General features: G+C 40.2%; 1 protein-coding gene across 1 annotated transcript in view; it reads right to left on the bottom strand.

The window, feature by feature from the left end:
• The window catches only part of JARID2 (jumonji and AT-rich interaction domain containing 2), a 227255-nt gene that overhangs the window by 39964 nt on the left and 166626 nt on the right, over positions 1-20665 (bottom strand). Inside the window, exon 5 of the mRNA XM_075705105.1 lies at positions 10623-10799. Coding sequence (XP_075561220.1) covers positions 10623-10799 — 177 coding nt within the window. The remainder of the gene's footprint in view (positions 1-10622; positions 10800-20665) is intronic.

The following is a 20665-nucleotide window of genomic DNA, read 5'->3' as shown; positions in this document are numbered from 1 at the left end:
CAAGACCAAACTCTTCATTCAAAACAATCCAACTTTCTCCGCTGTCACTGTTGGATATTTAGTAAGCATCTTCTTACATCGGTTAATACAGAAATAGAAGCACTATTTTACATATTTCTTTACATGAACAGATTTACTAAAGTATTTCCTTTGCTTGTTAACACACATTATCTTCAATATCCAAATTAAAACATACAAGGTATATTACTGTTTTGATTGACCTAAATTTAGACTTATCAGTTTGATTTTTATTTATGACAGTTTTAATTAACTTTTTGCTGTTGCAGCAAGGGAATTCTAAACATAACCTAAACAGAAAAAGGATTCATTTTTACATTAACGTAAAAGAAAGGAAACGTTCCATGAAAAAGCATGTTTTGTTTTCATCAATATCCAAACTGCTGAACCAAACTGACAGCAGTTTGCCTATAGCAGACAAGCTGCAAATAGAAAAAGGTATTTCTGCAAAGAAAGGAATCACTAAAACCATTTTGGAATGCCATATAAAGTAATGCTGGGACCTATGCTGAGGACCCTAGCCTTCTGCTGAAGTGAAGGGATAAGAAAGCACAGAACAGAAACCATATTTTTTGTACAATATTAAGCAAACGTATACAGGTCTGTCGCAGCAAGTTTTGTTCCAGTCCTTCTGCTGAATTTGTTTAAGAATAGTCACGGCTCTTTTGTTGTCAGGGAACACGAAAAGCTGAGGTTAAAAAAAGAAGTCACATTTCTTTGTTTGTTTGTTAATCAAAAATATGGTGAATTTATGTCAGTGTTGCTCCCTTTTCAGTGAAGCACTAGACAGAGATCTGTGAGGCTTGTGATTCAACACCCACAAGGGCAAGCGCCCTCCTGCCTTCTCTACTCATCTACTCTTGTTTTTTACCCCTGCTGTTTTTGCCATGGTTTAGTAAAGGACGTAAATAAGAAAATTCATAAATACTTAATAACACAAGTATCTAAGTATTTATTACACACAACACACGTTATCTCTTTGGGAATATTAGCTAAATTAATTATTGTTTTATTGTGAAATGAAAGCCTTCTTTTGTCACTAAACATGATATACCTACGATACACACCTTTTTATCTAAATTGTGAAGCTTAGCTGTCTCTACAGATGTCCTGTAGTATTACGGTAGTAGTAGCAGTAATACTAATAATAACAACCAACCAACAATCCTGCTGGACAGAAAAGGGGCATCTAAGCTGCTTTTGAGTAGACACCTACCTCCACAACCTTCCCAACCAGCTATCTACCTTCCCACCGCACTTCCAAAAGCTGAAACTCCAGCAAGCTATTGATGAATTTGTTACTCAGGTCACCTATCATATTCAGTCGGTTGTAAGTGTTGAAGCAGATTATGTAAAAAATAAAAAATTGCAATTGCTCTTCCTCCTCTCTTCCTTCCCTCTTACATAAATTGAGTGAGAACAAGAGAAAAGCCGTCGGCAGCGAAGTCACCGCAAATTCCCCAGTGGCTCTGTCACTCCTGAGCTCAGGAGCAACTGGCGCTGCCCCAGCCAGCCAAGGATTTCTCAGTGATTTCAGTGAAATTCGCGTAACCTCCGTGTCTCATTTCCAGTGATGGAACTGATAATAATTGCCAACCCCTCTCGGGGAGTTCACGACAATACATTTATCCTCCTTTGTAAGGAGTTCTCACATCAGATGGAAGGCGCTACAGACGGACGAAGCACGACTATTTATTTTTAATAAGACATGGCACAAACAACCGATGGCAGCTTTGTTAATATGTATTTCATCACTGCGAGTGATACTTTCCTTCAGAGGGAACAAACTGTATATACTGATCTGCTCATACAGAAACGTTAAGTCAGAGAGATTAGTTTTCTGTATTCAGTTGCCACTTTATAAACTGAAAATTACTAAAACAGAAAACACAGCCAAAAAGCCAAATTGTGCACTTTTATGGTTCACCAAAAAAAAAAAAAAAAAACCCACCAGCGAACATGAGACAAGGTATATTTTATATGCAACAGCTCATTAATTTTAAGTGTCGTGGGAACCCTGCCAGTTTTAGCCTCGGAGTAATTATCTTTTGTCTTAATTTGTAAGATTCTTGAAAGGGGGAAGAGAGAAATAGGAGAGAGAAAATGCTCAGTCTCACAGGAAAAGCTTAAAAACCTTAAAGCCTGAAAACACAATAAAAAGGGAGAGACGTAGATGCAAAACAGTCCTAGTCAAGCTGCCTCCAGTTAAACAGTAGATGGTATCAGTTTCTATAAAAATCAGTGTTTGCTTCTTCCAACACCTAGAATATTGTTATATCCAGCTACATAGGCATAAAAGCCTTTCTGCAATAGTAAGTTCTGCAAAATTCACAAATATATGATGTGAACAAGTATCAAAATGTTAACTTGATTAATTACAAAACACTATCACAAGCCAAGCATTTAAGGGGAAAAAGAAAATCCCCTGGACTATGATTCTGCTCCCATCTGAGTAAAAATGTAGAATTAAGTTATTTAGACTTAGAGAGTACAATACAGGGTTAAACTCTGGCCCTAATAGCTAGTAGGACAGTTCAGTGAAAAGATGAAATCACCAGGAAAGACCAAAAAGCCCCCCAAGAAATCTCATTATTGAAGAGTAACTAATAATAAGACAGAAACACCCACTTCTCAAAGGAAAAAGAAAGAATAAACCCCCCAAAACCCAAACCTCTGTATTAAATATTACTGAGACCAAATCTGATTTAACAATAAAATGATTACTAATTCTTTTGTGTCTTCCTATGCAGCAAATTGCATTCTCCTTCATGTCTGGCAGCTCTTCAGTATTTCTGAGGCGTGCAGAAAAGCAAAAAAGGTGTACCTTATGTTTTAACTAAACCCATATATAGGTATGTCCCAGCTACAGTCTCCCATCCTAGAGATAACTCTGATACATGCAATATCCAATGTTCTGCTCCCAGTTTTTTTTTTTTTACTTGTGAAAGACAAGTCAATAAAGGTTTCATCCTTGAAGCAATAATTTCATTAAAAAACCAGAAAGACAGAAAAAAAAGCCCAACCCACACGAGTGGTGAAACTCACATTATTAAAGCAGAAATCTTTTGTAGTCTTGAATTATGATTATTTTATGCTACCTTAACCAGCTCTGTATTTCCAGAACAGTTTTTATTTAAAGGTAAGAGCACTAACAAATAATTAAAAGTGCAGGTAAATTATTAGTGTTCAGACACTTGAAATAGAACAAATGGATATCATTTCATCTGTATCTATCTGAATACTCATTCTCAAAATGCAGTGTCCTCCAAAGCAATTATTATTATTATTAAGCTGAAACAATAAGAGTCCCAGAGTGAAATACTTGTGGGTCTTTTGGTTAGCAGTGATGATCAAATACAAAGAAACTGAAGCACTACATTCAAAACTTGCAAGCACTGGGGGTTTTTAAACCACTGATATAATTTATGGCAGCAGAGCAAAACCTTATGGCAGGCATGATCCCCACGGATGCATCATGGCGCTCTCTGCATCAGGGGAACTGGACCCCGGGCACCAATATTCACCCAGGATCCCATACAGGGACTTGGCGGTACCTCATTTGAAACTGTGATAAAGAACCCCTATGCAAACCAATGCAAACTGTATAAATTGTGTGTGTACTAGGTGCAGCTATAATAATGGCTAAAAAAGTTTTTTGATCAAGTAAAGCCACAGATGTGCTCAATTACTACAGATTAACTAAGCATTTACTACAGGGATTGACACTGTAGTGAGCTATAAACATTTATTGTGTTTTCAGCAATTTTCTGAAGTATTCCTGCAAATTAATTTGCATGCAAATATTTTATAGGATACATCCAGCCAGCCATTCAGAAGCCAATTTATAATACATACAATAATCAGGCTTTCACTGTGTAAGCAGCAGAATTACTGGAGTGGGTTCAGCCAACTGCTGACTCCATGGGCAAAGCTTTCTCTCCAAAGCCCTCCTGCAGATTATCCCTGCACTAGATATGCTTTATACTTGAGATAACAGGGCAGTCCATTGCAGGGACAGCAGAGTACTGATGTATGAACCCTTTTGCTTTATGCCAATGTCCGGAAGATAAAGGCGCGGACCGTACATCTACACATACGCCGCGTGTTGCAGAGCTCGTGCCGCGTAAAGCAAGTGATTGTGCATTCATAAAACTATCCAAAACAAAGAGGGAAGATAAGAGTGAAAGGGAGAATTTTTGTTTTTAGAAGGAGAAAAGGGAGCCTTGCCAATGTTGTGAACCCAAGCCAGCTATTCCAATGCAAACCTCATGTTGTTACATAGATCATGTTTGGGAAGAGATGTAATATTAATCAACTTTCTGGCAATAAGTATCCGTTACTGTATAAAAACATTCTTGCTCTGGCTTTAATTCAGTTTTAAGTCACTGTGAAAACATTTATGTGGCTCTCAAACTGCCTTAAAGGGCCCAGGCAATAATTCTTTTCTCCTCCCGGAGGAACTAAAACAATGATCTACTTCCATAAAACAGCATTTAAATACTGTCAATTGTTTTCCTCAAGTGTTGGGTATGTTCAGACTTCTAGAAACCATATCCAGTGATAGAAGCTGTCTTCTGGAGCCCCCCAACATGATCTACCTACTCAGGGTCAGCAGCAAAGGTGTACTTCAGGAGAAAAGGACACCACAACATCATACAAAAACGTGTGGTACCGCTGTTCCCACACTTCTCCAGCCCTAACCCAATGCTATGCAATCTGTCAGTGGACAACTCTGCAACAAAATTTCCATAGCTGCATGCTAACAGAAGTCAAACAGGAGAACCGTGGCATATAACACTAAATTTCTCTTTGACACTATCAATAACACAGCTCAAAACCCTACACGCACAGGAATATATTGGGCCATTGAGAGGAGCGTTATTGGTATGAGACACCACGCCACCGTTTGCAAAAATTCAATACCAAGTGTCTCATCTTAGCACAAATTCATTACTCTCACCTAACCATTACGACACAAACAACATCAAAAGGGTCACTCGCTAAGCAGCAAGTCCATACAAGAAGTGTCTATGTGTTATCACAAGTCTCTCACCATGATAACAATTCAATTTTTTTGAGCAACTTCCAGCTCCCCTATTCTTCTCCACAGGTCATACATCTAGCTACTGAAAATCCACAAATCCCCAAATGTGTTGTGCCTGATTTGCATATTTTAATATGTAAATTACTGCAAAACGGGTAATTTTCATGTTACATATTTTTGCAGAAAAATTAAATGTGCAAAAATGTTTATTGCAACAATTACTGGTTCCATGGTATTTCAACAAAAGGCTGTAAATCATCAAAATAATTGCCTACCCATTAACTATTGTAGCACTCTGCCTGAAATTTTCTCATTCTGCATTTTAGCTGGATGCAGAAAATATTTTTCTTCTAAATGTTTACTTCTTCAGGATTAATTTCACTGAAAAAGATGCATGAGCCTAAGACTCCTTCTTATGTACCCACCCACAAATGTCAAATTTAGTTAAAACCAAAACTAAATAAGGAATTGCAATCACAAATTAGAATTTTCTCACAACACTCTCAGATGGTAATATATGTAAAAGATATGCCATTTAAGCCCAAGATGTACAAACACTGCATTGAACTATATCCTGAAATAATAAGAAAAAAAACCCCATCTACAATCTTTTCCTGCATCATCTTTGTTACTACACATGTAAGGAAATTACTCTGCTAAATTATCCATTGCAAATTGAGAAGCAAAACATTCTTCTGTATTTCTGGTAAGCGAGGAAGACAGCACTAAAGCAGGGTATAGTATTTCTAGTGATGCCTGCTTACTATGCACTACTGCCAGATCTGTTTTGAAATTTGAGCCCCAAGAAAAAGGCATCTATACCATTTTCTCCCCTGCTCATTTCAGGCAAAAGGCATGCAGAGCAGTTTTTATCTGACCATGTTAACGAAACACAGCACGGACCAGTAACTGTTTTCTGATGCACTGGAGCTCGTTTGCTCCAGCTAAGGAAACAAGACTGTCCTTCATGAAGAAGTCTGGTTACAAATAATCATGGCTAACTCTGTTTTTCTAAATGTAAATTAGAACTTAATTGTCCGTCTCAGGCATCCAAAGACAAACATGACATTCCCAGGTATGCTGGCCCAGATGTGCACTTCTCTCCACCTTTGAACTGCTGTGCTGGTGTGAGAAATACCTAATCCTGCAATCATCCTTCTTGAGGAAATTAGCCAACCATTATTAGAGGAACTGTAGCCGGCTGCATGCAATTTCAAAGTTGTCTACGCAACTGTATCTTGTGCACGCTGCTCCTCCTGAGGCCCTTTTCCAGTCCACAAGCCCTTTCAAGTAGAGTAACGCCTATCCCTTTTTGCTTTTGTGATGGGACCGATAACCCAACAACTCCCTAACTGCATCTTCCAGCTCCCGATCCAGCCTGCCTAACAAAACACTTGGCACCTGCAAACATTTTCCTTCAGGAGCCTGCAGAGAAAACCTTCCATTGTGCCACAGAATGAAATCAAAGTAGGATTTATTTAGTTGGGAGGAATTCAAAGAATTAGTTTTAAAGAAACAGAGACCTAAGCCTACCCTTTTACCTATAACTTGGAATTTCCTCCGAGCAGCGGGGAGACGTAATTTAGACTCGGTGCCTCCCTGTCCCCCAGGGAAGCAGAGTACAGCTCACTTGTGGAGAACCTGCTTTCCCCAGACATCAACTCACAGGAGCTGATGACTAACGCCCGCCTCCCTTTGCATAAGGTCAATTTTCTAATAGATCAATGTCTCTCCATCTCCTCCTCCATGTTGGCAAGATGCCCTGTCATCCAGGCTGTGGTTGAGAAGCTTCTCCCCACACCTGGAAGCTACACTGCAGAAAAACCACATTGCTTAAGCCAATGCTCCTGTCTGCTCCTTCCACCAAATTCCTTGTGTTCAAAGCCATGTAATAGTCTCAGATAGACTGATGGTCATTTGAGATGCATACGAAACGCAAGCGGGGAAATAAGCATATCCATCTGAGCAGCACGCAGGCGTCCCATGGCTGGGCATTCTGGATCTAAACACTGAGTATTATGGGGTTCCTACACCCACACTCAAAAGGGTCAGTAACAGGGCTGCAATTTTAACACAGTCAACCAAACCTCTGCTATATCTGCTGCAATATGCAGCACCACATCATCCCTAATTTTCCATGAATTAGAAGGTCTGAAGTTAAAAGGGAACTACGTGCTTTAAAAAGATGAAATCCTTGACTGAAACAGCAAGAGGGATTTCTCTATTCCAACTAAATGTTCATATGGTTTCTTAGCTGGGAAAATATCCTTTTGAAGTCAGTAGCTATATGAAGACCAAGTGATTCAGTTGATTAATTTTTGTCCTTTCACCATTTTAACCCTGCTATAAACCCTAACTCAATTAAAATAATTCTGATTAGGACCAAAATTCCACATCAAAGTTTTAGAAAGCTTCTAAAATCTCCCCCTCCCCAAAGACATATATAATTAAAAGCACAAAACCCTGCCAATTTTATTGCTGAATTTGTCAGAAAAGTTATCAATGGTATTTTGCGGACAAGGTAAGACTAGATGACCTCCTGGGGTCTTCTCTGACCCGAATTAATCTATGACATGTATTGTGAGATCATACCGTAATCCATAAGCACGTACGAACCACTCACACGTTTTACTCTACATTACCAGAGAACAGTTCTCTTGCAAACAAATACTGAAAGTGTTTAGACAGTATCTTCTCTTAGTGAGAACTGTTCATTTTAAGTTTAAGCATGCTGAAAAAGACAGTAATGGGAAGAGTTACATGCAGAACATCGCACATGACATGAGAGATATCTACCCAGAACTAATACTAGTTTCTAACCAAGGCAGAAAGCACCACCAATGACATCCAAGCCTTCATCTGCGGCTAACTTATCTGAACATATGTCAGACCCGGCCTAATCAGCTGAAGTTTGGCAATGACATTAAACCAATTTTTAAGAGCACGGCTCTAGCATTTTCCCTTGTTGCAACCACAGCAATATCTTAGAAAACAGTTTAACCACAAGACTATCACTGCCTGCACCAAGATATTGCATGAAGGAAAGACCTGCACATTGCTACATATCCCTTTTCACACTACCATGGATGTGGGGGATAAACACTTCTCCTGCCAAACGTTTTACTTTGGTCTTTAACAGTTGGATATGTGTGCAGCACATCAGAAGTACTAAGGAGGATGAAAAGGCACAGGTAACAATCTGATGCTTTAAATATATCTATGTAAGCAGTGAGGTTGGAAGGCAACAAGTCAGTTGTGCTAATTACTTCAATTCCTGCAACAAGCTATGCCACGTGTTATATGTGCTTCTTACTCAGGTGTTTTCGATTGAGTTAGCTGTCCAAAAGGTGGCTCAACAGGCTAGGTTATAACAAATAGTTTGGTGTGCAACCCTAATAATACCCCATATTGGCATCAGAAGAGGATACTGACAAATGACTTCACCCAGGAAAGTTGTTCTGGCCCCCATTTAGTAGAAAGCACTCATTTGACACTGCCTAATGACCTTAATCAAGCTCTGAACCTTTGTTGTCGTATGTCATAGCAAATGCTTAGCATTTTCAGGTCCAAAGTGCTTGACTACACATTGCATATTAAAAACAAAAGACCTTAATTCATTAAAAATAGACTCTCACGCTAGATTAAGTTCATTTGCTGCACCCGTCCCTGGTCTGCCTTTGTGTGTGGTCTCATTTAAAACAGACACACATGAACCAGAACCTACTTTATTCACAGGAAACAAAAATACTATTGGCTGTCAACCAAAATAACAGACACTGGAAAATGGGAATACCCCTGGGTAAGGAAATTTTAATTAAAAAAAAAAAAAAAAAGAACAAAAAAAGAAATTACAATGATGAAGCAGCAGCAGCTGCCTTCCTGGGAATTTCTGTTTCGTCACCTTTGTCAAAACATCTCACATTGTCTCCTACGTATTTTATAAAGGTCTTTTGCAGATCTATTAAAGCAGCAGCTTCATTTATGCTCACTCTGATCTATATTGATAAAGATTCTGAAGCCATTAGATGGCTCATTAAGTTTGCCTTTACTTACCCCCAATTAAGATTTCAGGTGTCTCTGGTTTTGAGCTAATTTCAAAGTGGCTGCCATCTGGGACATTCTCAAGGAACGTGATCCGCTCCTTTTGTAATGATGTGTCACATTTAAAACTTTAAGGCAGCAGTTCTGTTATGTGAAATCTCATTTTCCATATGTGGAGTTTTGTACCTGTTATTGGGGGGGGGGGGGGGGGGGGGGGATTTAGAAATCAATCCAAAGTACCAAGTTTTGAACCATAGTTTTTACAGCATTAAACTCCTGCTCACAGCTGACAGTTGAAATGGTATTAGGCATAACATCCCCTCATACGTCTCCACAAATGGTTCACAAAAAGAGAGTTTTTGAGCTTGGGTGTGGAATAAAAAAACAGATTCAGATGTAGTAGTGAAAAATAATTTTGGTATATGTAACAAGGGTGTCTTTTATAGAAAACTCCCTTTTGAAAAGCAGCGATGAGGACCAGCACAGTGAAATAATTGGGATCTACTAATCTCTTTTTCATAGCAGAGAGTAGCATAAAAGAACAAAACCAAAAAACAAACAATCAAAAAAATCAGTAACAGGTCACAACCATGTCTCAAAAAGTGCACTGTAGAGAGACCTTCCTCTCGGTCCTCCTACTACTCCTACTAAGAGGAGGAGAGCTGAATGGGCAGTCACTAGCAGGAAAGATTTTCATGGTAAACTAACACTGAGGAAGGGGATGGAGAGCACAGGCTCAATTTTGAAATTATGTCAGGCAGAGAGGGCACAGAGTTGTTATGATACAAGAGCTCTTGCTGGAGAGAGAACCACATCACACAGGACTTTGGCAGTGGAGCATTATAACAGGCTCAGAAAATTTTCAGCGTGGCTTTTAGGTCTTCCGTTTTACACTAGGTGATGTTGCAACATACACGGATCCATTTATCAAGATCTGGCACGAGGACACTGTGACAGAAATACTGTGTAATGAATGCAGCCTTTGTTGATTTGCAAAAAAATAACTGACTTGAAAAAGCTTCTTCCATAAAATCTTTCAATCAACAAGATGAATGCAGTATCTTAACCTACTGCAATTATGGTATCAATATTGCATGTGAGAAATTAAGTGTTGCCCCTGTCACAGATTTTGATAACGCATAAGAATGCTTATATTTAATTTCGATTAAATAAAATCATTCTAGATTAAACATCAGTCTCAAAAAAAGCCAGAGTGACTCTGTGTGTCTATACACATATGTGCATGTATAACTCCAGTATATATGTGTGTGTGTGTGTGTGTGCGTGTATATATATATATTTCCAGCCCTGCAGTTATAGTTCTGCCACAGTCAGAGTTCAGATTGTCAGGAGAAACAGGTTAAAGCAGAAGATGCTAACACTACATCTCAGTCCATTTTCTCGTTATGGCCTGTATCCTTTTTCACTCAGATCCAGAAGGATGGACGAGGATTAAACACATTAGCTCATAAATTTCTTTACCAGGCAGTGCAGAACAGCAGCACTATTTAGGGCCTACCTTGCCCGTTTGGTACATGTTTATGCGTTTTTCCTTTCCTGGGGGTTGACTGGCATGATGATGAAGCATTGTTTGTGGCTGTTTTTGTGTCCTCTGTCTCCTCCTCCTCCTCTTCTTCATCCTCATCATCCTGAGAGCTTCCAAAATATACCATGTTGCTGGGCAGGGCTGGAGAACCTGATCATTATAAAGAAATGGCTCATTAGCATCATTACATTCACTTACTGCACTAACCATATTGATCATAACCTACTTTAGTGTTACGCATAGCAAGGTAAGAGGGGGACTCAGCGATGGAAGGTCACACTAGTGCATGACTAACTGGAGGGGTTTTATTTATTAATTTTTTCCAACAGGATACGTATGTGCTTGAAAAGCGCAACCACATTCTGTTCATACTTTAGACAATCAAACAGCCTTGCTACAAGCCCTAATTAATAGCTTTGTGTATTCAGAAAAGGACTAATGCACATGCTTAATTTCAAATGCGTGCTTAAGTGCCTTACTGAAGTCTTAATGCACAAACTAGAAGCTTACAGCTTTTCCAAACAGAAGAAAAAAGAGCATTTACAAACCAATCTGCACCCTGGTAATATTTTCAGGTTACTACTACAATAAAATACTAGTATTTAAACTTCACAATGCTTTGCAGACCTCTACAGTATTGTACACAATGCTTTGCAGTGTTCTGGTTCAGTTTAAACAAAGAGAAAAGCCGAGACATTGAGCTGCTTAAATTTGCCTAGCAGGTCCCTGGCGAAGGAGACGAAAGAGCAAAGGTCTCCAGATTCCCCGTGTGCTCCTCTTGAGGATGTTGCTTCTCATCTCCTGCTTACTTCCCATGATTCTCCCCCTAACCTGCCTTGTTTGCGCAAGGGTGAGATACAACATGCAATTCAGTGAGAGAGAAGTGCGGATTCATAAGCTTAACAACAATACAGGGTTGTAATTTCAATGTAACTCTTGCACAAAATTTCTTTTATGTATGTCATGCAACAGCGAGTGTATAGGTTTCCCTGCACTGCATCAGGACACATGACATGACTGTAGCAATCTAATAACTATTTTTAAATGTACAAATACTGCTGACAACTAATGGACACTTTCCCTTATGCCTGATAGTAGTTTCTACTTCGAAATGAGTCTTCTGTCTATCCCCTCGAGGGACAAGTGCCCTAGGAGCCTTCTACTTACTCACAAAATGATTTTTTTGTGAAGAAAGGGAAAAAATAGAAAGTCAATAGAAGTGGAGAATGGGGACTCATCGCTTCAATTATTTTCCTGTAGCTAAATAAAACAAAGGACAAAGAGAGCTGGGCTACAGACCAACAACACAAGGTAGTGGCTATTTGGCTGATGCTTCCTTAGGAAACACTTCTGGCTTCAAGCTCTTCAGAACAGCACTTCTGTATTTTGTTTGGTTTTGAGCTGTTGGTGTTGCTATTGCCAACAACTAACACACACTTATTTTTTGGCTGTGTATTTCTTCTCCCACCAGGTTTGTACAAAATACTCAACTACAGAAATTACATTTTAATGAACAGATACCTAGATATGGCACAAAATCCGGGACAGGCTGTTTCTGCAATAGAACTATCCTTTCCTAAGTGTACTGGTTTTGGTTGGGATGGAGTTAATTTTCTTCATAGTAGTTTGTATGATGCTATGTCTTGGATTTGTGACCAAAACAGTGTTGATAACACAGGAATGGTTTAGCTATTGCTGAGCAGTGCTTGCACAGCGTCAAAGCATTTTTTTTCCTGTTTCTCATGCTGCTCCGCCAGCAAGCAGGCTGGGTGTGCACAAGAAGTTGGGAAGGGACACAGCCAGGACAGCTGACCAAAGGGATATCGCAGACCATATGACATTCTGCTCAGCAATAAAAGCTGGGGGAAGAAGGAGGAAGGGGGGGATTTCAAAGTTATAGCATTTGTATTCCCAAGTAACCATTATGCGTGATGGAGCCCTGCTTTCCTGGAAAAGGCTGAATGTCCGCCTGCTGATGGGAAGCAGTGAATGGATTCCTTCCTTTGCTTTGCTTGCGTGCGCAGCTTTTGCTTTACCTATTAAATTGTCTTTATCTCAACCCACGGATTTTCTCACTTTTACTCTTCCAATTCTCTCCCCCATCCCACCAGGGGGAATCAAGTGAGCGGCTGTGTGGGGCTTAGACCCCACCTGCAAAGACTTTTACTCTTGGCCTCTATAACGGCCCCTTTGGGACTATGGCTGCCTTGGGGAGAAGCAGAGAGAAACTCCCTACCGGCACCCCACGCTGTGCATTGGTGGCAGCCCTGGGACAGCTAGGGGAAACACTGCAGCAGCACCTAGGGCATGACGATTCTTCCCCCCTGAAATAATGTACGTATTAATCCATCCGACCTAGACATAAAGGTATGGACACATATGGTTATCCTAGGGGGAAAGCCTCTTTCATGCCACAACTTTCATATTTATATAACTAATGATCAAATTAAGACTGCTGACATATTTCAAGGCATGGGAGCTGTAGCAACTTACAGAAACAAAAACCTTCACATTTTTTATGCAAGCCCAGAACTTTCTGGCGCACTCTAAGCAATCAACCATAGTAGGTACGAGGTGCTGAGAGGCACATTAATTCTTCTGCTTGGAGGGGAGCTTTAAGTCTCAACAGCAACTAACTAGAAGACTCCAAAACAGTTACTCTAGGACAGTGCTGCCTGAAAAGTAAATTGTCTTTTTTTTTCCATCTAGGTACCCAAGTCTGTGGTATGGATTCAGAAGTTAATAGTTCTGCAATTCTGTACTGTGCATCAGTTCTAATCAGGAGCCAAAGTCTGGCACTATCAGTACATTAATGCATTGACAAATGATGGCAGTAAAAGAAACTTACTGTTAGGAACCTTCAAAATTAAGATTCAAACACAGACTGAAATCTCTCTATTATAATTAGAGAAATAGTGAGAACCTTTATCCTTCTGAGACACTAAAATAGGAGACCAGATAGAGCGTCTACTCTCTAAGCCTCGTCTTCCCTAGAGTTCCACATTCCTGAGCTTTTTTTGTCAGCTGCTTTCAACAGCAACTAGCAAAAAAATTATCATCTGTGACGCAAATGTTATTATTACAATAGCAATCTTTTTTCCTTTTTTTTTTTTTTTTTAAAGAGCAGAATAAAATATAGTACTGTGTCATTTGCTCAAAAAGGAGGGAGGGCCTAGCCCAAGTGTGAAAGCAGATACAAACTTCACCTAGCTCCTGGTATTCAGTCATTGTAATCTCAGTGCATAAATCTTCGGTCAGAATGACATTTTTTAATTCTTTCCAATTGAGAACTATGAACAACAATGGTTAAACTGCATTCCTGGGACAGCTGGGACTGTTTGGGAAGTACATTTCCAGAAATTAGACTAGCAACGTCCAATAACACAGGAGAGTCCTGCTAGCCCTCACTTTACTGATCTAAGTGCTCTGCAATATGAGACCTCGGAGAAAAGCTGGCGTTCAGTCTGAGTTGCCTCCTCCCTGCCTCCTCCCCCCAGCTTCTCCTACATATTTATTAACGCTGACTTGCAAAACAGAAAGAATTAAAAAAAAAGGCTGGACTTGCACATTTTTGTTCTATTTAAGCATTGTTATGGATGGAAGACGCTGAAGAAATCTAAAAGTGATCCAAAAGCTTTGAGTTTTCTTGCTTACTTTTTATATTAGAACTATTTTTATCATCGTCTTTTATAACAAGATTTCAGTTCTGGAATAGCCTCAAACACTGAAAATTTGTTCACACCTATGGGTTGAGCTGGTTAAAACCACTTTCACTTTAAGTCTATGTAGCTAAACATGTCCAAAAGGCTGAGAAAACGCTAGTTTAAAATGCTGAAACAGGCTGCTTAAGCTCAAGATACTGCAAATACCCTTTATGAGCAAACTGAAGGAAAGACAAGCCTGTAAGTACACTGTCGATTTCATTCAAGCTAAAAGAATGACAGTTATGTTGATTAGGCAACACCTAATGTGTAGGTGTAAGCGGTTGACGTGCACTGGTAGTTTAGACCAAGCAAAGAGCTAAGAGAACACCCCAAAACTCCACTTATGGAAATAAAACTCAGACTTCTCATGACTGAAGAACTAATGAAGCTCCTACAAACAAAGCTGCACTGTTAAGAATGGAAGCTAGATGACTGCTCACCTTCTTTATTATAATAAAAATACCTGTCCTAAGTATCCCTCCTTGTCTCCAAGGCCAGACAGGGATGTGTATACGATGCCATAGCCTACCTCTACAGGGGACCCCATTTGTTATGGAAAGCTCCTAATTTATACAAACAATACTAAGTAGTGTTATTGTAGCCATGTATGTCTAAGACCATTGGAGATGTGGAGAAGAATGTGCACTCAAGAGCTGGTCTGTTTTTTTCAGCTGTATCAGTTGGTCTAACAAAGTATATTGCCCTTCCTCATAAATCTGGCCTGTCTTCATCTCAAGTTAAGAACACGGTGGTTTTCCTTACAGACAGACTTCATTGACCGTTGTTGCTCTCAGGTTTCTCCATGTATAATAGATATTTATCATGAAAATGATGTATGACAGCAAGATGATAAAAACCCTCCAAAATGGCGTGAGAATAAGGAAAACTGCAGGTTCACCAGACGCATACATACACACACACTCACAGAACATACATCTGTAGACGCTTGCTTGTTTTTTTAATTTATGACACACTATTCTGCACATTTTTGTCTTTGCCTGGACACACTCAGCAACAGAAACCCACGGGGCAGCTACGCCAGTACATTCTTGCACATATTTTGCCAGCCAAACAGCAAGAGTAAAGATGAACAATCATCCCTGCTCTTCCTCTTGCCCTCCCCAGCACCAAGGCATGATTTTCAAAGCCTACCTGGGGCAATCTAAAGAGCGACATTAGAATTTAATTAATAACAAACAGCAAAAAAGAAGAGCTGCAATGCTCCAGATAGAGGGCAACATCTGTGCCTGGGAGGTGGTGCATGCCAGGTCTCAGCACTCTAGGTATATAATTTCCCCATTCCTCACTTTCCATCCCCAAGAAAACAGCAGAAAAATCTGCAAGAGAGTTATGAGAGCCTGTGGCTGTATTGAATTTTACAAGTCTCCTTCTGTGCCGGGAGATCCCAAGTTGTGCAGGCAGCTGCTACCATGGGCCCTGCAGCAGATGAAGGGGGAGAGCAGGGAGCAGCCCTCCAGCACCTGGGGAAAGCACGCAAGCAGCCCTCCATGTTGAGAAACCCACCCTGTGGTGCACTAGATCAGCAGGTACCTGAAAAACCCACTCAGTCAGCAAATCTGATGACAATCTAGAAAATAAATTTGACTTCCCACCACTTATTTAGAAGACATTTCATACAAGGAACCATCTAGACTGTCTGTGGCTGCATGGACATTTTTCTTGGCATCAAAAATGGTCTACAGAGCATCTACCTCCATCTGGCCTCTTGTTCTTATTCCTGTGCCACCACCCCTACTGTGGCAGTATAAGTTTTTTGTGGGGCCATGTGGTGAATCGGATCAGGGAACTGATTCAGATAAAAATCCCAGACTAAGGAAATTAAAGTCCATTAATAAATGCTGTAACTGTAATGTAATGTTACAAGCTCTCAAGTAAAGATTTGGAAAATTTCTATGCACACTTTTTCTTATTGAATGTGTAGCTTAATATATCACTTGATGTTATTAAACAAAACATGAAATGCAGTATGTTTCCAATCTTGTGTTGGAGCTGCACGTTTTACATTCTGTCCTGATGATGTCTAGGCACACACTTCCTAAGTGCCTCCCCCCCCCCCCCCCCCCCCCCCCAAGACAGTTGATTTGTTTTGCATCGATATTTGCATAAAAGCATGTGCCATCACCAGAGAACTGGACAAGGCAATCGCAACATGTCAGGAAGGAAGGAGAAGCCATGCAGAAGTAGTAAGCTGAAAGAAAGGGCACGCAGCAGCAGCAGAGCAGAAGAAGGGAGGGGCTCAGATGTGCTGGGGCTGGAGGAAGAGGTGAGTGCCGAGAGATAAGTTAGCAGATGGACAGAGGCTGCAGGAGCAATGGGAGAAGGAAGATACTGAAAGAATTACTGACATTAAATAGTAACAAATACAGTAAAGTGGGAAGGACACCTCATATCAAGCAGCTTTAAAAGGAGTATCTGTCTGATAATGCTGTCGACCGGCTGCCCTGATCTGGACATGTGCCACTCACTTTTTCCCACTTAACAAGTCGCTGTTAACTCACAGTCAAGAGCAGAATTGCTATGGCCAAGGCCAGGCAGCAACCTGGAAGGAACTTCCCAGCTCTCCCCTCCTCTTCCATATCACTGCGGGAAGGACAAATCGCCAAAGCTGGCCCTCATCATGCGATTTTGAAAGCCTAACAAACTGCCATGGCTGACTATGGGATTGCAAGCAATGCGGAAAGCTCAGCCAGCTAACAGAACCCCAGATACCCTCTCCTCACCACTATCAGAGCAGGAGTTACTGCTCCTGTGATCAGATGCCGCTATGCATGGCAAATTTGGAGAAAATCATTAATGGTGAGTTGTCTTTTTTAAATTCACTCATCATGGTTACAATGAGCTATGAATTATTACAAAAAGGGAGGATACTCAGCTCTTTAAAAAATGAGGTTTGAAGTATGTTTGGCAACTGTTTCCATCAGTATCTGCAGTTTCATTACTGAAATTCTCTCTTGAGCATTTTTGTCTTCCCTCCTATTGTGAGAGCAACACAAAAGAAAACCTAACTATATGGGAAAAAAAATTACCACAACTATATACAAAGTGTTGCCTAATGCATATGAAAGGATGACAAATGTATTTTTTGTCATCTGTTATAATAATTAGATGCTTATACAACAATAAGTACGAAATAAAATATTTTTTTTTTAGTCATGGTGCCGCTTTAAGCAATTTTCTTGGAAAGATGTTACCCTTTGCATGTGCAAAATTCAGGCTTTCTACTAACAGTAGGCAGAATTGATGTTTATGCAACCTGTACATACAGATGCATTGACCTCAGCAGCAAGTGCCTGATTAATAGAATAAACTATACTCTTTTTCAGCCATTTTATTTGGCTAATGAGGTTATTAAATTTTTTTTATTTGACAAATGTGTAATTTTCCCTCCTAAATTACAGTATGTTTTGTTTCTCATTAAATTGCATTAACTTTTGTCTTGGACTAGCTAAACATATTAAAAAAACTCTGAATTTGGATCTGAAGAGTGGAGTCAGAAGTATGGAAAGTGCATGCACTTTGCCAAAAGCACTATTTCATTACTCTTCAGAATTAGCTGGCAGTGTTTCTGCAATATTTACTGAAGTACAAACCAAATGTTTTCATCTGGACAGGATTCAAACCCTGGTATGTTACAACCACAACAAAAATCATCTCAATCCAAGAGCCTTCTCTGTAATTTGGGCTGTGGTTTCTGCAAAACTGGAGGATTCTTCTCCATGAATTATTTACACCAACTCCCCCTCTAGGTCCCCTCTTTTTTTTTTTTTTCTTCCTAACAATTAAACATAACCCAGATGTGCTTTGGAAAAATCTTAAAACAATTTAAGACATCAGAATGATTTAAGCACAAGGCAGGTCAAGGTATGTGGGACTTAAACCTGCCCCGATAAACATGCTGCATGCCAAGCCCTACAACAAGCCATGTCCAGAGGTTTGGCTTCTCTGACACATGGCCCCATTTTGGGGCTGTATGCAGGTAGAAAAACCTTGCCTCCCAAATGCTCCCGACGTACTGGCATCTCAATGCTTAAAATTTAGGACCTGCTTCTCATTTATTATATGTCCTACTTATTACGTTTTGGCAGGACAGCGCCAAGTCCCTGAAGTGCGAATAAATGTAATTTATGCCCACACTTTATGGTCGTTTTACGCAGCAAGGCTAAAAGAGAATGAACTGCATAAACTCTATAGGAAAGAGCAATTGTATCTCACTTGTCTGACTCCACCTGCAAGAACAGTCCCAGAGGGAGATCCCCGGTGCCTGAACGAGAAGGAGGAAAAGGCCATCCCAAGTACAGAAATAAAACAGAGCTCAAACACACCAATGCTCAAACTCTCCCTTCTTCTGTCATTGTATGAATCACAAGATGCTTAGTGTTACGGTTAACTTGTCTGCTAGTGTAGTGACGTAAACCCCATTTTCTTCTCAGTCTATTCTTCAGAGCAGTAGAGTTAAAACCAAAAAGCCAAAGAAAATTGTTCCTTTTCTAGGGAAATGGAGTAAGGGTGAGGAAATGTGTGAATCCACAGGAAGAAAATAAAAGGTTCACTTTCCAAAGTTACCAAAACATATACTAGAGTAACAGACTACTGAATATTAAAAAAAAAAAAAAAAGTGCTTCTCACATCTACAATTCGGATATGACAATCTCAAAGCAATTTACCTCCACTAACCTGGCTAGATTTGGCAGTGAACCTCAAAACCAACCCTTCCCCACATAACACCTCAACCCCTGACTTTACGTTCCCCTCCACCATGAACAAGACAAGTCTGCAAGTCCCAAACCACAGCAGTGCCATTCCCAAAAGGCTACCAGGCTGTGTTTCATACCCAAGAGTTCCTGAGCTCCATCCCTAGCACAAAATAAGTCTGTCGGGGAGCACTGAACCTATGGTAGGTTCACAGGTTACAGAAGCAGGCTCACATGTTTCTGGCTGGGAGGACGGGCAGGAATTGACTTTGCCAGAATACTTTACGTTGCCCACCTGGGCACCAGAACTGTGGGCAGTAAGGTTTTGAAGTGCTACTGCTGCCATTGCAGCACTCAGATTTTATGCCAGTAGCTCATCCATAATCAACGTCCAGCTATGCCAATACCTATATACATAATTAAACATTTATCCTCATTTTACAGAAAAACTTAAGCAGCTCGCTGAGGGACTCTGAGTGAGTCTATGGCAAATACAAAGGCTGAACTGCAAGATTAGTCTCCTGTTTCAACGAGTTAATTCCATCCTGTGGCTTTTTGCAGGGGTAGATATTGGAATCATTAACATGAGAAAGGGGCCCCAAAACGGGAAGAGCAGGGGAAAACTTTGATTCAGCTGTAATACTACACACAGGCTATTCTATCTTGCACTCAGCAGCTCTTCCCACTTCTTAAATCACACAGTGATGTGAAGACGCATCCTCCGCTACATGCCTGGAGGGATGGCCCTCCAGCAGCACTCCCATCCCCTGGGAAGGCGTAACACCATGGTGTTGGTCGCCTGTCTCTCTCTGCGTACTTCATACACGTGCTGCTCACTGTGAGCCCGCATAGTCACTTCTCCCTGCCAACAGCGATTAAAATACTCTTGTCCTAAACCACTGTGAGAGTGAGTTAGCAGCCCAGAGCAGTATATTCTACAGGTGGACTAAATGGTTGCACATATGAGAAGTATCTCATATTTTACACTTCAATGTTACTCATAACTTGAAAAAAGAACTTTGAAATTGTGATATTACAGTTACTAAATGCAAACTTATTTTTATTGAATGGTTTGCACAATTAAAATTCAACACCCCAAAGTCTCTTCTTGTGTTGTCAATCCATCCTAAAATTTTAGTCCCAAATAGCAAACGATTGAACAACAAAGTCAATAAAAAGTCTTCTTCCAGTATTTTAAACAAATTATTGTACGTCTGCATGCTTTAGTATTATTTTGGAGTTATAAAAACTAATGCAGGCTGCAAAGCAGCTCACATTTTTGGACAGTGTCAGCATTTCATTACTTTGCTTCCAGCCTAATCAAGTTGCTGTGCTATTTAATGTGCTTACTCTGATCTAGTGAGCATGTTTCCATGGTGGCAATGTGCCGCCTTGTAAGGCTGGTGCTCCAAGAACACGACTGATGCAGTCACCGGCTCTCAAAGTCCAGTGTACCTATTGAAATTGAACTACCAGGCAAGCATACCTTCTGCCTCGTTAAAGCTAGGCAAATTAACAGTTGTTTTTTAACATGCCCAAAATTAAGAGCTCCCAAGTTTTTCATTTTGGGGGCTCTCCCATTGTAATGGAAAACCTCTGC

The sequence above is a fragment of the Pelecanus crispus genome, chromosome 2 (genome assembly GCF_030463565.1).
Source record: "Pelecanus crispus isolate bPelCri1 chromosome 2, bPelCri1.pri, whole genome shotgun sequence".
In the NCBI taxonomy this organism is placed as follows: Eukaryota; Metazoa; Chordata; class Aves; order Pelecaniformes; family Pelecanidae; genus Pelecanus; species Pelecanus crispus.
The sequence above is the reverse complement of the archived record's forward strand: the minus strand, read 5'-3'. Positions and strand labels throughout refer to the sequence as shown.